Source organism: Carassius carassius, chromosome 25, assembly GCF_963082965.1.
Source record: "Carassius carassius chromosome 25, fCarCar2.1, whole genome shotgun sequence".
NCBI classification, from domain to species: domain Eukaryota; kingdom Metazoa; phylum Chordata; class Actinopteri; order Cypriniformes; family Cyprinidae; genus Carassius; species Carassius carassius.
The window spans coordinates 4,021,041-4,038,773 of NC_081779.1; the positions used below are offsets into that span (position 1 = coordinate 4,021,041).

The 17,733-nt window shown below is 35.6% G+C and overlaps 1 protein-coding gene across 3 annotated transcripts in view; it reads left to right on the top strand.

Moving 5' to 3' along the window:
• The window catches only part of LOC132103940 (zinc finger protein 384-like), a 30,919-nt gene that overhangs the window by 5,788 nt on the left and 7,398 nt on the right, over positions 1 to 17,733 (top strand). For 2 of the 3 annotated variants that reach the window (XM_059509035.1, XM_059509032.1), the window contains 9 exons: positions 174 to 465; positions 915 to 1,037; positions 1,954 to 1,992; positions 3,088 to 3,254; positions 4,886 to 4,962; positions 5,913 to 6,137; positions 8,838 to 9,005; positions 9,244 to 9,322; positions 11,122 to 11,280. In XM_059509035.1, the coding sequence (XP_059365018.1) occupies positions 186 to 465; positions 915 to 1,037; positions 1,954 to 1,992; positions 3,088 to 3,254; positions 4,886 to 4,962; positions 5,913 to 6,137; positions 8,838 to 9,005; positions 9,244 to 9,322; positions 11,122 to 11,280 (1,317 nt within the window). In that variant the 5' untranslated portion in view covers positions 174 to 185. The remainder of the gene's footprint in view (positions 1 to 173; positions 466 to 914; positions 1,038 to 1,953; positions 1,993 to 3,087; positions 3,255 to 4,885; positions 4,963 to 5,912; positions 6,138 to 8,837; positions 9,006 to 9,243; positions 9,323 to 11,121; positions 11,281 to 17,733) is intronic. The other variant, XM_059509034.1, reaches the window with a different exon arrangement.

A 17,733-nucleotide genomic window follows, 5' to 3' on the forward strand; every position in this document is an offset into this window, starting at 1 on the left:
ACACACTGGAATCCCTGCAAAGCATCCAGAAAAAGTAACCCTCCCCTCGCTGCTCTCTCCTTCTTCCCCTTCATCCTCCATCTGCATTTATCTCTCAATCCATCCTCCTTTTCTTTTTCCTCCTTCCCTTCTTTCCCTTGTTTTTCTCCATTCATTCCCTCTTGCGAGTTTAGATTGAGAACGCCATGTTTCTGAATAAGATGAAAGAGCAGCTGGGGCCAGACAAGGGCACTGCTTTTCCTCACTCATCCGTGGCGCATTACCCCACCGCGGTGCTGACGGTGCCAGGCTCAGTCTCCATGGACACAGGAGCCATCGGGAGGTTGCCGAAGCAGGAGGGTGGAGGAGGAGGAGGCGGGACATCAGGGGCGCAAATAACTGGATTGGGATCACACCTGCACCCACCTCACACATCCCAGAACATCACGGTGTTGCCCGTCCCGTCTACTGGCATCATGACGGCAGGTGGGTGTTCAAGGTTTTGAAAAATCAATGGCATATATGAAGAGTTCTAATGCAAAAGCCATCTTGATCAAAAATGAGTGAATGCTCTCAACACATAGTACATGTTCATCAAGTACTTTCACTTCAAATGAGCTAAATCTCAGCCTCAACCCATTCAGAAGTACCACTACTTGTATAGAAACCTATGATTAGTAGCGAGAAATAAATGATCTTCAATGGAACATGATCTTAACTTAATATCCTGATGATTTGTGGCATAAAAGAAAAATCTATAATTATGACAAAAAATATTTTTGGCTATTGCTACAAATATACCCCATTGACTTGAGACATTGTTTTTGTTCCAGGATATTTATTTATTTACACACATATAGCTGCTGAAATCAAATGTTAATGTAATGAGGTTATCAGAATTGGTCAGACTGATGTGTTTGTCCTCTGGCTCTCAGCGGGGTTAGTGATCACGACTCCTCAGGGGGCGCTGGTCACTCCTTCTGCCTCCTCTCAGTCTTTTGTTTCTGAACCGCCCACAACAACCATGATTGTGTCCGCTTTGCACCCAACAAACACAGGTAAATCTTTTTACTCTGTCTACACAGGTACAAGACCATTCAAGAGTTTGTAAGATAAGATTTTTGAAAGAAGTCTCTTCTGCTTACCAAATCTGCATTTATTTGATAAAAAATATAGTAAAAAAAAAACATGTTACGTGTTGTGTTATATTTTAAAATGTAAATTTAGTCCTGTGATCAAAGCTGAATTTTCTGCATCATTACTCCAGTATTAAGAAATCAGTTGATGCTGATTTGCTGCTCAAGAAATATTATTATTATCAATGTTGAAAACAGTTTAATATTTTTATGGAAACCAATTTCTTTGATGAATAGAAAGTTTAAAAACAGCATTTATTTGACATAGACATCTTTTGTAATTTTCTAAATGTCTTTACTGTGCTTTCTGATCGATTTAATGTGTCCTTGCTGAATAAATGTGTAACATCCACTTCAGCCAAAAAAACATGCTTTGTTACAAATTCACAGTTTTCTTGCACACACACTTATTTAATTCAAATCAATGTTCCTGCTATTATGCAAAGTTCATAGCTCACCATTTTTCACAGTATATAGTAACAGTTATGTTAGCATTTCATAGTCACAAATGATTCATGTTGTTCTCAATAATTCTATTTAAAACATGTGCTTGATTGAGCATTTCCTTCTTATTTAATAACTGATAATATGCCACACATTGCACGTTACTGATTCTTCTCCTAATTGTTTTCATGTCACTTTAACTGTTTTAAGCACCAGACACACACACACACACACACGTATGTTTGCTTACTCAGTCAGTGTGACAGCCAGACAAGCTGTAGGAAGTGAAAGTGAGAGTGACTGTGGAAGGTAGTGAGAAGGGATGGATGATGGATGAATAGAGAGAGGGACAGCGAGCTCTATATGTTGAGTATGTTCTGCTCTTTTCTGTCAGAGGCTGTCCGGCCCCCTTCCCTCTATCTCCACAGCCACTGTAAGTATAATAGCACATATACATCTCTACCAGAAACTTGCAGTCAATCACATTCACATCAATAAAGTGAAATAACATTTTATTAACTGCAAAGATTAGAAATATGGTGGCTGTTGACTTGGCCTGCCACCCACCACTTTTTGCTTTGATTAGATTTTGGATCTTTTTATAAATTCAAATTTCAAATGACATTATTTCATGTAATAGACTCATTTGACTTTACAGTTGGGTCAGACATATATGATTATTGGTTTCGGAGACCACAATGGCTTGCCAAGACAGACTTTTAAAGATGCTGTATGTATGTATTTATTCATTGACTGTACAGAAGTATAAAAATACCTTAATATGTTATATAATGTGTTTAATATGCATATACTTAAGAAATATGTCAAGATCACATACTATTTTCTTTGAAAAACGGTGCTAGAGCCAGTTATTCAACACTGAAATGTGTGTACCATGTTGGGGTGACTGGTTTTGTTTTGGTACGTGATTCGGCCCACTGCCAACTTAACTAATAGTATTTCCACACCCCGGGTTGCCAGTTGGAGAAAAACACAGTGTATAGCAGCCATGAAAGCTAGCAAACGGTCTGAATCAGAAATCACAGATTCTACCCAACCTAAAAAACCTCGGCCTCCATCTAAAAATCTCTACGATCAGAAGCGTGTTAAAACATGGGTAAATCGACTAATCAGTTAACAATGTGAGGCTCATCACCATTTATTTTCAGTTGCGCTCATTCCTGTTGTGTGTCCTCAATCTGGCAACCTGCATGAGCCTGAGGAAGAAAGGGAGCGAGAACCGAATTCGGTCTGCAATGTCCATTTCAACCACTAGCTGTCAATACATACAGCACCTTTAAAACTTGGACATTACAACGTTACAAATGCATGATTAGGTCTTAGTGCACATTTATGTTCATTTTATTAAAATCGATAGAAAATGTTTACTAAATAATTGAGTTAATATCAGTGTAAAGGATTTATTGTCAGACCTTGAAATTTCATACATTTCTTTGAAAATAACAGTAATGACCTTCACTGTCACAAGTTTATAAAACTTTGTTTTTTGCCCCACTGACATGAACAGACAAGAAAGAAGACGGCAGTATTCCACCTGCCGTAGTCATGCCACTTCCCTCAAAGCGGGGCAGAAAGAAAAAGTCCATGATGCCGAGGGCGGGTCCGGTTTCAGCCCACGCACTTGCCACAGGAAGTGATGCGCTGATTCTTGCACACCTGGCCGCTGGAGGACAGGTGAGACATCATAATTTTACCTTCATATACATAAGTCATTGTTTATATAACACCACCCTGCATCAGATTTGCTAAATGGAGTCCAGTACTTGTTTCTTAATCATTTTGGGGCGCTGATTCCAAAAACTTTTGTGCAAGCACGTCACATTTTCTCTCAAAATATGATGCACTTCGTAGCATTTTAGCTATTGGCAACCATTTGTAGAAGTCTTGTATTATCACTTAATCAGTAGACAAGCTGCCACACAGATATGATTTCCATCTTCCTCTGAGCCAGATAACGTTTTATGAAAGTCAGCCCATTTTCACATGTATGAATAATTCTGAAGTCATTGATTAATGCCTAACACTGTTTTCAAGGTCAGAATTATGACCAGTGACATTCAAATGACAGATATTCAGGGCTCAACGATAAGGATTTTTTCTAATGGCCCAGTCAGGCCAGTGCTCAAACTTTTAAATAAAATTTATACATTTTAATAAAATGGTTGTTGTTATTGTTTTTGACCCATGTTATCTTGTATTCTAATAAATAAGAGTCTCTGATATCAAAATTTTAAATACCAGTTAAATTTTACAATTCTCAATTGAAATTTCAATACCACAGCTAAAACTACTAGCCTAACAAATAAAAAGTTTTAAAGATTAACTATTAAAGATAAGCGAACATTCAGTAAATAAGAACAGATTAACAAATCACAAGCAATAGCACTAATAAATAAACAGAACAAAGATAAAAATTAAACGTTTTATTTTTTGACAGACAGCAGTTGGTAAATTAGGCGCGCTAAATTTTAGAGTCAATGCATGGATCAAACATAATGATATACATGTGATTTCTTTCTCAACTCTTTTCTTAAAGACATAATTCAACTGAATGTAGGTAAAATTGCTTGATTGTTTACATTGGCAAGGCTTTAAAATACTTGCAAATGATAAACCGTTGGGACGATGCAGCAGTGACCCAATCGCCCGAGTGACAAATCCGTTAACTGTCCCGAACGTCTTTCACGCTGGAGCCGGCCATTGGACAGTCCTTATTGTCAAGCCCTGATATTACAGATTTGGTGAAAGAAAACAAAAAAAAGCTTATTTATTCATAAACTTGTGTTTATGTAAAGGTCATTGATATTTAATTGAGTATTTGTGGATATTTTTCCATTCCTTTGCAGATTGTATATGAAATGATACATTTTGAATACTTCTGTTTCTCATTAAATTACAGAACTTTTGACATGTGCCTACTTTTGAAGTGCTTTTGAGTTAATACATATATTTGAAAATATGACTTTTTATTTTGTGAAAAAAATGTATATGATTGAATGTTTTAATTAATATTTTTGAACTCAGCACCGTCATATAAGGTAATATAAGGACTTTATTGGTAATCAGCAGCAGCATTTTTTTCAAGATACAGTTCTGTATTATTGTCCAAACTAGCCTTCGAGTCAATTTAGAAAAGGGGTGAAATTCTTAAAGAACTTGAATTAGTGAGAAGTAGACAGAAATGAAAAACTTTTTTCTTTATTATTTATTAAAAATATACTCAAAACATGCTTCTCTACATTTTACTTAAGTTGTTTACTGATGCATAAGTAAAAATTTACCAGTTTTTTGTTTTGCTCTTACAGCATAACACAAGTGACCCATACGACCTTTCCAATGATGAGGATGATCATCAAGGCAAAGATGGGAACAAGTCCTACAGGTGCCAAAAGTTTGCTTTAGTACTCTTAATTTAAACAGAATTATTGAAATAAATAGCCGTTTTTTTTTCTTTCTTCATATTTGCAATTTCTTAAGTTCAATTCAGTTGAATCAATTTTTGAATCAGTAAAAGTTTTGTTTGTTATTAAGTGGTTTTAATTTAACTCTTGATCATGAGACTTTAGTGTGTATTAAGCACTGAAACGAACAGACTGACTCTATTTGAATGTGTATTAGTGCTTTTATTAACGTTAAAATCTAATTGCATGACATTTCTGCTAGGGCTACACAATTAATCAAATTTCTTAATCACAATTACAGATGCCACAATTACGTAATCATTCAAAGCGGCAATTAATTGTTCAAAATCCACTTATGTTATTCTGCTTGCTTAAAATGCATTTTTTTTTCTTTTTACATTATCTTAAGGGTTTTTTCATTTTAATTTTAGTTTTGATATAACATTATAATACCATTCATATTTTTACTTTTTTATAGACCTAATTTAAAGAAGAAACCAATACGATGTATAGTTTACATTTGAGGCTTAATGCTATTGAAAAGCACTACACTTCTCTCTGTTAGTCAGCTTGTTTTTTATTTTCATATAAAAATACGGCATGCTCTTGCATCAAACAATGGTATAAACATCATTCAATGTCAATTGTGATAATCGTGATTAATAATCGCAATTACATTTTCAAGGAAATAATCAACAGTCATGATTTTTGTCATAATAGTGCAGCCCTAATTTCTGCAACCGAACAAAAATATCACTTTATTTTGCATCAGCTTGTAAGGTAGCATCTATAAAGATGATAAATGCATGCAAATGGAATTCATGAGCTACATTCTGATACATTTTTCAGTGTAAGTTCTCAAAAGTGTTTTTAAGAAGACCCTTTTGGGTGTATTTAAATTGCAAATGCATATGCTGATTTTTCTCTATAGGTGCCGGATGTGTGCGGTGACGTTCTTCAGCAAATCAGACATGCAGATTCATGCCAAGTCACACACGGAGGCGAAGCCACACAAGTGTCCTCACTGCTCCAAATCCTTCGCCAACTCCAGCTATCTGGCGCAGCACATCCGCATCCACAGTGGCGCCAAACCCTACACCTGCTCCTACTGCCAGAAAACCTTCAGGCAACTCAGCCACCTACAACAGCATACACGGTACATATATATATATATATATATATATATATATATATATATATATATATATATATATATATATATATATATATATATATATATATGTGTGTGTGTGTGTGACTGTGTGTGTGCGACTTACTCAAGGATGCACTACTAAACCTACTAAAGAAGCCAGATCTTGCCAGGGATTTGTGTAGTTGGCCTAGTTGTGCTTTCATTTAGAATAAGCATGTTTATCTTTCACTTTTTCCATGCTCTATAGGGTATAGTTACTCTCTCATTATTTGCATGTGCTTTTAAATGTTTCATTCGCGTGCTGGTCTGACCTTTGCCACATAAATAAGTTATCTTTTGTGCTAATACTGTCAAAACACACAAGGTTTACATGTAGACTCAGTTGGTTATGTCTAAAATGAAAGTAAACAGACAAACGCAGGTCTTAAAGGGACAGTAGGCCTATTAAACATGCAGCCTACTGTCATTACTGTTAAGGGATAGATCACCCTAAAATTGAATTTCTGCCATTATTTACTCACTGTCATGTTGTCCCAAACCTCTGGAAGTCACTGTGGACCAGCAACTGTTTGTTTTTCCACGTTCCTCAAAATAGCATTTATGTTCAGAAGAAGAAAGAAACTCATTCAGGTTTTAAACCGCTTTTGAGTGACTAAATAGAGGTATAAAAATAATACACTATGACAGAATTGACAGACAGCTGACACAACTTTTATTTTTGGGCGAAATATTTCTTTAAGGTTGATAAAACAACAAAACACAAAGAGAAACATTTAAGACAGTTGCTTTAGGAATCAGTTTATATAGTGTTTTATTTTTATATTTGTTCATTCAGTTTCTTGAATGATCCTGCTAAATACACCTATTGTACCTGAAAATAAAGCACTGTTTTATTTGTATATTATGTTCATTTATAATGTGTATTTTTTCATTCTTTTATCTTTGTTATTAAAAAATAAGAACAAAGATTTTTATCTTAGTCCTCTTTGGCCTAAATATTTGCCATTCTTTTTTGTTTGTTACCTTGAAAGATTTTTTCTTTATAATAGGGAAATTAGTTTGGCTGTAATGCTCAGACAACTTGCATAATATTAAAACCAACATGACAAAGAATTATGATAAAATTTTGATATTTCAAAAAAAAAATTTGTGATATATTTTTTTCCATATCACCCACCCCTATGCTAATCTCATCACTGCTCTTTTTGTCTTATTTCACTCCACAATGTCTAACTTTCTTTTGTTTCATTTAATTCTCTTGGTGCCCTTTAGGTTTGTCAATGTCTTTTCGGCATTTCTGTTGCCATCATAATTTTGCAAAGCATTTTATTTAATGTTTTAAATCTGCTTTCTCTTGTGGATTGCGAAAAATATTTTTTCCAAATACTCAATCAATCTTCATTTTATTCCAAAAAATGCCAAAATCAATCTTTTACTCTATGCATGTGCTTAGTGTGGGCAGCGGTGTTGTGGTATTTTGAATAGATACAATAGTTTCTTTTAAAATATTATTTTTCTACATTAAATCTTTAGATAAAATAAGTTTTATTGTATTTATTTATTATTTTACTAGCTTTAAAAAAAAACCATATATACCGGTATATATTTTTTTTAAAACTCAAGCTCACTGAAGACAAGTAAACAGCCACTGATAAAAAATAGAATAAGAAACTAATTACAGGCAACAAAACAAAAAAATATGGTAGAACAAATAAATAAGAAATGCTACATACATCAAATGTATAAAAAACACTGCATATTATTTTCTGTGTAAATATATATTTCTTATTTAAGTTACAAAAGCGATTTAGTCGAGCAGTGAGAGATCTTCTCGTTTTTGTTGTTTGATTAACATAGATGGCAGACAGCAGGAATATTAGACTGCTGTCACTTTAAGAGCTGCCCGGATTCAGTATACTGTTGCACATGTTTTCTTTCTCAGCTGTTTGCTTTCACTTAAGACCTGAATTACTGTGTTCATGAGGATACTTGCAAAGACAGCATGTGCATAAAGCAGAATAAGTTACAATGGCTTAAAATCACTTGTTTTTAAACTGCAGTGCTTAAAAACGTGCAAACGATACGTTTTCATGACCACATAGCAAAGCAGCGTCGCATGAGCATGTAACCGCGTTGTTATTTTTCAACTACAGTTTATGAACTACTGTGATGATAATAATTAGCAAAGACTATAATTTTGACACTTTAATGAAAGCCTAGCAGGCTGGAAGGCTTAAAAGCTTGTTGTTTTGTCTCCATTTGCTTCTGTATTATCTGTGCTTATTCTCTGTATTATCTGGCTTGCCATGTCCTCTTCCTCTGGTTTCCATCTCATTTTTATGCTGTTGGACAAGAATGAGTCTTTAATTGAATTATGTCTCACTCGGTTTATCTTCTTCATGTCTGGTTTAAAGGCTCTGGTATAGTTTGATATAACCTAATAGTTAGGGAGGGGAAAGGAAGCCAGTGAGAGAGAGATGAGAGAGAGAGGATAAGATGAAGTGCCTTGTGTTTTTGTGTGCTGCGTTTCATAACTCAGACACCACAAAGAGCACCGTCACATTGCTAAAAGCATGAAACATATAACATGTTTTCTGATACAATCATGATTTGATCTAAGTAGGACTTGTTTAATGATTCATTGGTATATCTCTCTGTTTTTTTTCTCTCTCTATTCATCCCCTTCCCTTCATCCCTTGTTAGAAACCACACCGAGGGCAAACCGCACAAGTGTCCTCACTGCTCCAAATCCTTCGCCAACTCCAGCTACCTGTCCCAGCACATGCGTATCCACAACGGCGCCAAACCCTACACCTGCTCCTACTGCCAAAAAACCTTCAGACAGCTCAGTCACTTACAGCAGCATAACAGGTAACAGAGAGGGACAGACAGAATAAGTAATGAAGCATATACAGCAGCAGTCCTGCTCTTCTTGCTCCCTTTTCCCTCTTTGCTTCATCGTCCTTCTTTCGTTATCGGTCATGCTGTATCTGAAAGGATTGTGTAGGCTTCATGAAAACATATTTTAGACCCTGCAGAATGTATTCTCGTGTGATTTTGAAATGTAGATCAAGTATTCTAATGAAAAGCTTCATGTTTTGTTTTGAAGGATTCATACTGGCGATCGGCCATACAAGTGTTCCCATCCCGGCTGTGAGAAAGCTTTTACCCAACTATCCAACCTCCAGGTAGCCATCTTCAGCTGATTTCACACCTTTCAGCTTTCTACAGAAGTGATTGAAACTCTGGTGTTCAGGAAAATCTTTGAGCTTTTGTAATATACTGTAACAAAATGAATTTTCATGACCTTTGGTTTCATTGCAGACTGAACACTGTACTAAAACACACAGTTACTATTCAAGATGGCTATATGCAAATGAAAGTCCAGTCCACTTCAGTCTAGAAATGAATGACAATTTGGTCAATTTTTGCAAATCAAAAAACTTATGAATTTATTGAACTTGATTTACTGAACTGTACATTAAATATCATGTGGCTTGTGAGACTTGAATTAGTGTAGTAACTAGATGTTCATATGAAATTGTCTAAATATAGTGATTACAATTTTCCTTGTTCCAATTATTATATTTAGTATTTTTATTTCATATATACACACTATTCAAAAGTTCAAAGTTTGGAGTCGGTAAGATTTGTTAATGTTTTTGAAAAGTCTCTAATGCTCACCAAGGCTGCATTTATTTGATTAAAAACAGTCAGAACAGTAATATTGTGAAATATTATTTAAATTTAAATCTGTGTTCTATTTTAATGTCTTTTATGTATATATTATATTATATATTTATTGTACGTCATTTTATTTATGTGATGCAATTCTTAATTTTCAGCATCGTTACTCCAGTCCTCAGTGTCACATGATCGGATATATTTTTCAAGATTATTACCGTATTTTCCAGACTATAAGTCGCACTTTTTTCATAGTTTGGCTGGTGCTGCGACTTATAGTCAGGTGCGACTTATTTATCAAAATTAATTTTACATGAACCAAGAGAAAACATTACCGTCTCCAGCCGTGAGAGGGCGCTCTATGTTTTCAGGGAGAGGCTACAGGAGCACTGAGCAGCATAGAGCGCCCTCTCGCGGCTGTAGACGGTAATGTTTTCTCTTGGTTCTAAATGAATGCGACTTATAGTCCAGTACGACTTGTATATGTTTTTTTCCTCATTATGACGTATTTTTGGACTGATGCGACTTATACCCAGGTGCGACTTATAGTCCGAAAAATACGGTAGATGAATAGAAAGTTCAAAAGAACAGCATTTATTTAAATCTTTTGTAACATTTTAAATTTATTTGCTGTCACTTTTGGTCAATCTAATGTGCCCTTGTTGAATAAAAGCATTAATTTCTGTATTAATTAATCTGTAAAGCATTAAGTGTTCCTGTAGCTCAGTTGGTAGATCATTGTGCTATCAAGCGCAAGGTTGGGGTTTGATTCCCGGGAACACATGATAGGTAAAAATTGATAGCCTGAATGCATTGTAAGTCGCTTTGGATAAAAGCGTCTGCTGAATGCATAAATTTAATTTAATTTTTAATTTTATTAATTTAATTTCTTTAAAAATATATATATATTTCTGAAAAGAAGGTGAAAAGAAAAATACCACAAACTTTTGAACGGTTGTGACCAAATATTAGACTGCATTTAAGCCATTAAAAAAGTCTGTAAACAAATTTTGCAAAAAAGTAAAATCTGAAATTATTTTATAATTTGGCCACAAATTATATAATTTCATTACATTTGTATTACAGTCCTTAAGATTCCAATCCAAAACTGACACTTTATTTTACTGTAATTGCATAAATCATAGTCAAATACATTTTTGTACATGTTATTTATTAATTCGGACCAGTATACATATTTTAGAAGCTGTAGCTGTAACTGTCTCCATAAATCTGCTTGTCTATTTCATGTTAACATTAACATCAGGGCCACCCTCATGACATTTATTTGTTTGTTTTTTCTTAGTCTCATCGAAGACAGCACAACAAGGACAAGCCATACAAATGTCACAATTGTAACCGTGGCTACACAGATGCGACCAGCTTGGAGGTTCACTCGTCGACACATACGGTTAAACACGCCAAACTCTTCTCCTGTGGCCTCTGCAACCGCGCCTACACATCTGTAAGATCCCACCCACAATACCTCAATCCTGGATCCTCTGTCTTGTCATTGTTCTTATTCACCTAAAATTACAGGGATGTAGCCATTCACTCAACTCATGATTTGATTTGATTCATGGTTTTGATTTCACAGTTCGATTCGCGATTCTTTTTTTTTTTTACAAAATGAGATTTAAGACAAATTATAAATTAAATGTGTCCTTTTATTATTGCTTGGACAAAATGCTGCACAGTTCTTTGTGAAATTTAAATATAACACTAATAATAATAATATACTGATATAGCACTTGCATATTATTGCTCTTTTGTTGGTTTTGATTGCTTCTGTTGTCCTCATTTGTAAGTCGCTTGGGATAAAAGCATATGCTAAATAACAAAATTTAAATATAAACAACAAAACTAAATTAAAATTTTAAAACAAGCCCCAAATCAAATAAATAAAACAAATAAAATACATTTCTTATAAATAAAATAAGCTTTGTCTGTGCTCTTTCCATTTAAAATGAGAGGCAACCACTGCATTTTAATCATGATCCAAACAAAGATGTTGCATACATGTAGCATGAGCAGGTTTTAATCTGAATTAGATCATATAATTTCAAAATTTAAAGCAAAAACAGAATTATTTGACTTCAGTTTTGTGAAACTATACATAAATATCTGCATGAAACAGAAACAGCAGACGAGCTGAACGAGATGCAGATTCACTCTCTGCCAGCAGGTGGAGCTTTAAGCGTTTCCTTGGTTTCCGCTGTAAACAAAACAGCACTGCACTTATTAACTTTAATATGCATTATAGAGAGGCAAGATGAAAAGAAAAAAATACCATCTAAACTTTTATTTTTTTTTTATTTTAATTTTTATTATGCTAGTAAAGAATGTGACAATGATTACAAGTGCCAAATACAAAAACACTTGTACAGACATAGAAACTATGGAATTACATTTGCTTCAATAAAAATGTACGAAACTTTATAAAACTGAACGTAACTTTTTCAGAAACTATCAAAAATATGCCATTACAAAAGAAGAAAAACACAATGAAAATGAAAAAAATTAACACAGTTGCACAAATGTAACAGGCTCTTCAAATATGCTTCATTCTTTGTTAATGTTTTTCAAAGATTCGTTTTCGCTAATCGTGGATTCTGATTGCCTTTGCCACAGATTTAGATTTTGCTTCGCAGTTTTTCGTTTGGAGTTTTGACACAAACCTCTTGTGGGGGCGGGGTTAACAGTGATCTACTCTGATTGGATAGTGAGCTTTTGATGGACAGGTGCTCTCTGACCGGGAAGTACAGGCGCCACTCAGTGGCACCAGAGAGTGGCGCGCATATTGGAAAGCTCTCGCGGTGATTTGTATTACTAAATATGTAAATAATATTTGACCTTCGATCGTCTCAGTCTGTAAAGATGAGCTCTTGTCCTTCAAGGCAGCTTGAATTAAGCTTGTGTTACTGAATGACAATAATTACCCGCAACAAACTGTTGCACTCTGTAACATTAAAAACTTGTATCGATGTTATTGGTTACTTCAGTAACACAAGCTTACTTCAAGCTGCTTTGAAGGACCATAGACAGTGAAGGACAAGCGGAGGAGGAAGATGATGCCGCTCCGTGTCTCTGTCTCCTGAGAGCTCAGCTTTACTGAGACGATCGAAGTTTAAATATTATTTACATATTTAGTAATACAAGGCCTGACGTATTGCATACAAATCACCGCGAGAGCTTTTTTTTATATTATTTTATTAATGCAGAGAACAAAAACATACAAAAGTATAAACATACATCACATAATATCAACCACAAAAAAAAAATCTAAACAAAATTACAATTTGTGTAAAAATTCTAGCAAATTCTAACAGTCCTTATAACTTTCTTATTATTAGACACTGAGATTACATTCAAATAGTTTTCCATTTCTTTTAGAAAAACAGAGAAGAAAGCATAGGCGTCGATTTCGGGGGGGACGGGGGGGGCGCGTGAGTCATTTTGTACCCACCACTTTTTATTTTTTTTTTTTAAAGTAAAAGAACTCGAGGGTTTTTAAACCTCGAGTTCTGCTGCTGCGATGGCTACACGCTTTTCTGTTCATTAAAACTGCAACAACTGTAACATTGGGATACGTTCTAGGTTGGGGGAGGGGGAGTCATCGTGTCACTGTTATTATTTTCTCTATAGACGGTTTCAACGGCAACAACATAAACAAACGTTACTGCGCATGCGCGCTTTTGCGGACCTAACTTAACTTCCGGTAGACTTCCAAATAGAATCAATAACAACAGCCAAGTCCCTCTAGAGTAGATATTTTTTGATAACAAACAAAATATGTTTGCTGCATGGATCAGGCGGACTTAATGAGAATGCAAATCCATTCTTTGCCAATAGGAGATGTTTTAAAGCATAGACATAAAGCGCGAGAAATGGAGGTTTCCCCAGTAACAGCTGTAAACAAAGTACGCGCACACACGCTGCTTTATCAGGCATATAACATGCAAGTCTTCCTTCAGAAATACAGCGATATAAAAAACACCTGTGCCTCGTTTTGATATTTAAACATATAAATGTAAGGGATTATTATTATTAAACGTGCAGTACATAACGTTACTCATGTTTATTCAGCGAAGCCTTTTTGAAAATCGATCAGTTTTAAAATTGTGGTGAGTTTCCAAAAATAAATAAATGTATGGGAAACACATCCCGCAGCACAACCACCTGAGCCCTCAGTCTACTCATCGCCTTGACTTTAACCGCGTTTGTAGAAGGCACTGCAGCCAGACCGATATACACAACACAGACCGGAAGTTAACTTAGGTCCAGGCGCGTGCGCCCGATAAAACCGTCTATATGACTATCGCGCTTCTTTTTTTTAAAGAATGTTTTTCAAATGAGTTGACAGTTTGAAATGGACAGTGAACGAGCGGGAACGAGGCTACCTAGTCTTTGTTGGGATTGGCCAGAATTTCTGGCGAATGTATCATAGACGAGCAAGTCATTTAGCCTTCATACAATATCACAAGGTTGCATCCTAGTGCCATGGACTATAACATATCAAAGTGATAACCTGTAGAACAAATGGATGTTGTTGTACACACAGCATGGGTCTGCAGACCATTGACACAAAGGTAAGACGCGATAACTTATGTTTATTAAGATTTGCTGGTATTATAGCTAGGTCTTGTGCATTTGCACACAAGGGATCGGCTGTTTTAATTCTTCTCTTGCAATTAATGTTACGTTAGACTTCCTTAGCCACCAACTTAATTAGCTAGTTACGGTTTGCGTTCATACAGCAAGTGTTGGGGGAGATGATTGTTGAGTAGTCAGTATCTTGTTTAATTATTGCTTGAATCTATTGCTGAATTCTGAAATAGTTGTGATGATGATGATGATGATGATGAGGAATGGATCAAGTTTTAGTCAAAATGCCTGATGTAGATTGGATGGATGCATGTTGTTGTGAATTGAGAGCATTCAGATCATGGTGTGATAGTCAATAGTGTTCATGTGCTACACGTATTTTTGCTTTTTCAATCTTGATAAAATTTGTAGTGCTTAAGTTGTGTTGTCTGTTATTTCTTGATAATAACACCGTTGCCATGAAAAACAGAGCGTTGCTGTGGACGCGGCAGGATTCTAATCGTAGAGACGGAACTATTTTCTTTAGCGGAAGCAATACAATTGTATACAATACAATACAATACAAATAAGTGTTTAAATCAATAAACTCTTTTTTAAATCAATATTTTGTGTCAAATTATTGATTTATTTGGTGGGTAGCCATGTAATAAGCGGGATAATGTAGAGCGAGGCCCGATTTTGGGTTAGATTTTTTTCCCCGTTTTCAGTGGTTATAACAAAGCAACATGAAAGAGAAAATTGGTAATCATTGTTTAGGTACATTAAACCACGTCATGGCCATGTCATATTGTCAACATGGTACTTATATGATGATATGAAGCAGATTAGTGGGTCATATATCATATGTCTAATGCTTTGTACGGCTTTCTTCTTCATAAAACAAGTCGGACATCATCACATTTTTGTATACATTTTTATTTATTTACATTAATAAGATACAGGACGTATTTCAAAACATGACCTGCGCGAAAGAGAAAAAAAAATGCATCATTGTACCCACCACTTCTGAAAATGCACTTCTGAATGCGTCTCTGTCCCCACCACATTTCAAACCAAACTGACGCCCATGGAAGAAAGGTATACAGTTGGAAAATTTGCATTTGTGAATGTGAAATTTGTTTAGGCAAAAATTTAAATTAATAACAAAACTGATATTTTCGTTTGTGGGGTCAGAGTCATAATACCCAAATATGTTTTTCATATGTACTGAGAAGCCTGGCAAAATCGTACACTTGACAAACACACCAATATCATCCCAATGTTTCTGAGTGTAGTGACATGACCAAAATAAGTGTACAGTTTCTTCAGAACTCGAACAAAAAGAGCATGTAAGATCAATGTCAGATATAAATCTTTGTATAAACTTCTTTACAGGCTAGAACCTGTGTATGAGCTTAAAATAAATGTCTTTCACTTTGTCTGGTAGAGACCCGATTTAATCACTGCGAGAGCTTTCAATAGAGCATCACAGTCCCGCCCACAGCCCGAGAGAGCTTTGGTGCCGGAAGTAAATTTCCCATTCATTTCTCCCATTGACTTTCGGAAAAATCCGTATCTAAAGAGTTTTAGAGCATGTCTGAGGATAACCAGCTACGGCTGAACTCATAAGCATATAACATATCATTTTGAGTGAAAAAATTAAAAGAAAATCCAAAAAAAGTCAAAGGTACAAGACTGTGTACATATTTTCATTTCGAGCGCAGGAACTACTCATCCCATAAACCACCGCTCCTCATTGAATTCGACTGAAGCCACAACCGCGAACGAGCCTTTTGAGCGACTTCCAAACATTCTTTTACTGTCTATTAGGGCTGGGACAACGCGTCGAGGTCATCGATGACGTCGACGCAAAAAATACGTCGACGCAAAATATGCGCATCGATTCGTCGACCTGTTTTTATTTCTCTAAAAAACGTTTGCCTTATGTGCGCTGAATATACGCGATGGCCGGATCAACATTCTGTCCAAAGTTATATAACCAATCCAAGGGTTTTTCTGCATTGATCTTTTTTTTTTGGCGGCTGTCAAAGCCTTATTTGATCGGAGAATATGTAGAATATAATGACTGTGCTGCGCATGACAGGGCGCGTACGAGAGAGAGCCCCGGCTGTGCGCGCGCACTCACAGTCTTCAAACAACACGAGCGCTTCTTGCTCTCCTTCTCCCTTGTGCATATTAATCAAAATCATTAAACACGATAGAAAAAGGGCGAAACACCCAAGTTTCACGCGCGCTCGCGCACTCACAGTCTTCAGACTACACGAGCGCTGTCTTGCTCTCGCTCTCTCTCTCTCTCTCTCTCCCTCGTGCAGCATGTTAACCAAAATCATTAGACACGAAAGAAAAAGGGCGGAACGCCAAAGTTTCACGTGGAGCATTCAGAGATTTTTTTTTCTCCATGACAGGCTGCTGGCTCCCACTGTAATTTTTTATTTTTTGGAAAAGCACTCTCTGTATTAGCTTAAAGCCCTAAAGTTTACATTGGTTACTGTATTCTTTCAATTGCTCTAAACAAGTATTTTGGGTGAACTTTTTTATTGAATGCTAGACATCAAGTTGTTGTTATTTTCATCTGAAAGAAGACCTTTTTTTCAGTAAGCTAGGCCCTATGTGTTCAGTAAGCTTGTTTCAGTAAGCTATGTGTTTTCAAGGCTTCAAGGTTTTATTGAATGCTATCTCTATACAAGTGCAAAGTAATGCATTCTTAGTCAGTCTTTTATTTTGTAATTTTAAGAGCAATAAACATATATTGCAATGTTAAGGAATTCATGTTTTTTTCATTCAGATATGTAAATCAACATGTATAAATTGTTAGTAGTCAATTAATGGGGAGATAATCGATATCGAATCGGTCTGGAAAAATTAATCGTTAGATTAATCGATGCATCGAAAAAATAATCGCTAGATTAATCGTTTAAAAAATAATCGTTTATCCCAGCCCTACTGTCTATGCTTCCAAGTCTGATGACGGCCGCTCGCGCGAACTTTTTCCTCCAGTGAATTTTATTTTATATAGTGAATGTGCAGTAATAGCAATTCTTTCAGTATTAATCGTGTAAATAAATAGTGTTTTATATAGGTATTGTGTATTGATTTTTATATTTATCATCGTGTAATTTATATTGTGTGCGTCTGTGAAAGTGGTTAACATGGTGCAGTGCTTTGTACCTGACTGCAATCACCGCTCAGTCGTCAACACATGTCGTTGCCATTACACAAATGTTCAGTAAATGCACAAAAAGGTATGCCTAGGCTAAATATTGTTCTGACAGTGGCATTATAAAATGCTTGATATGACTCGTACCATATGATG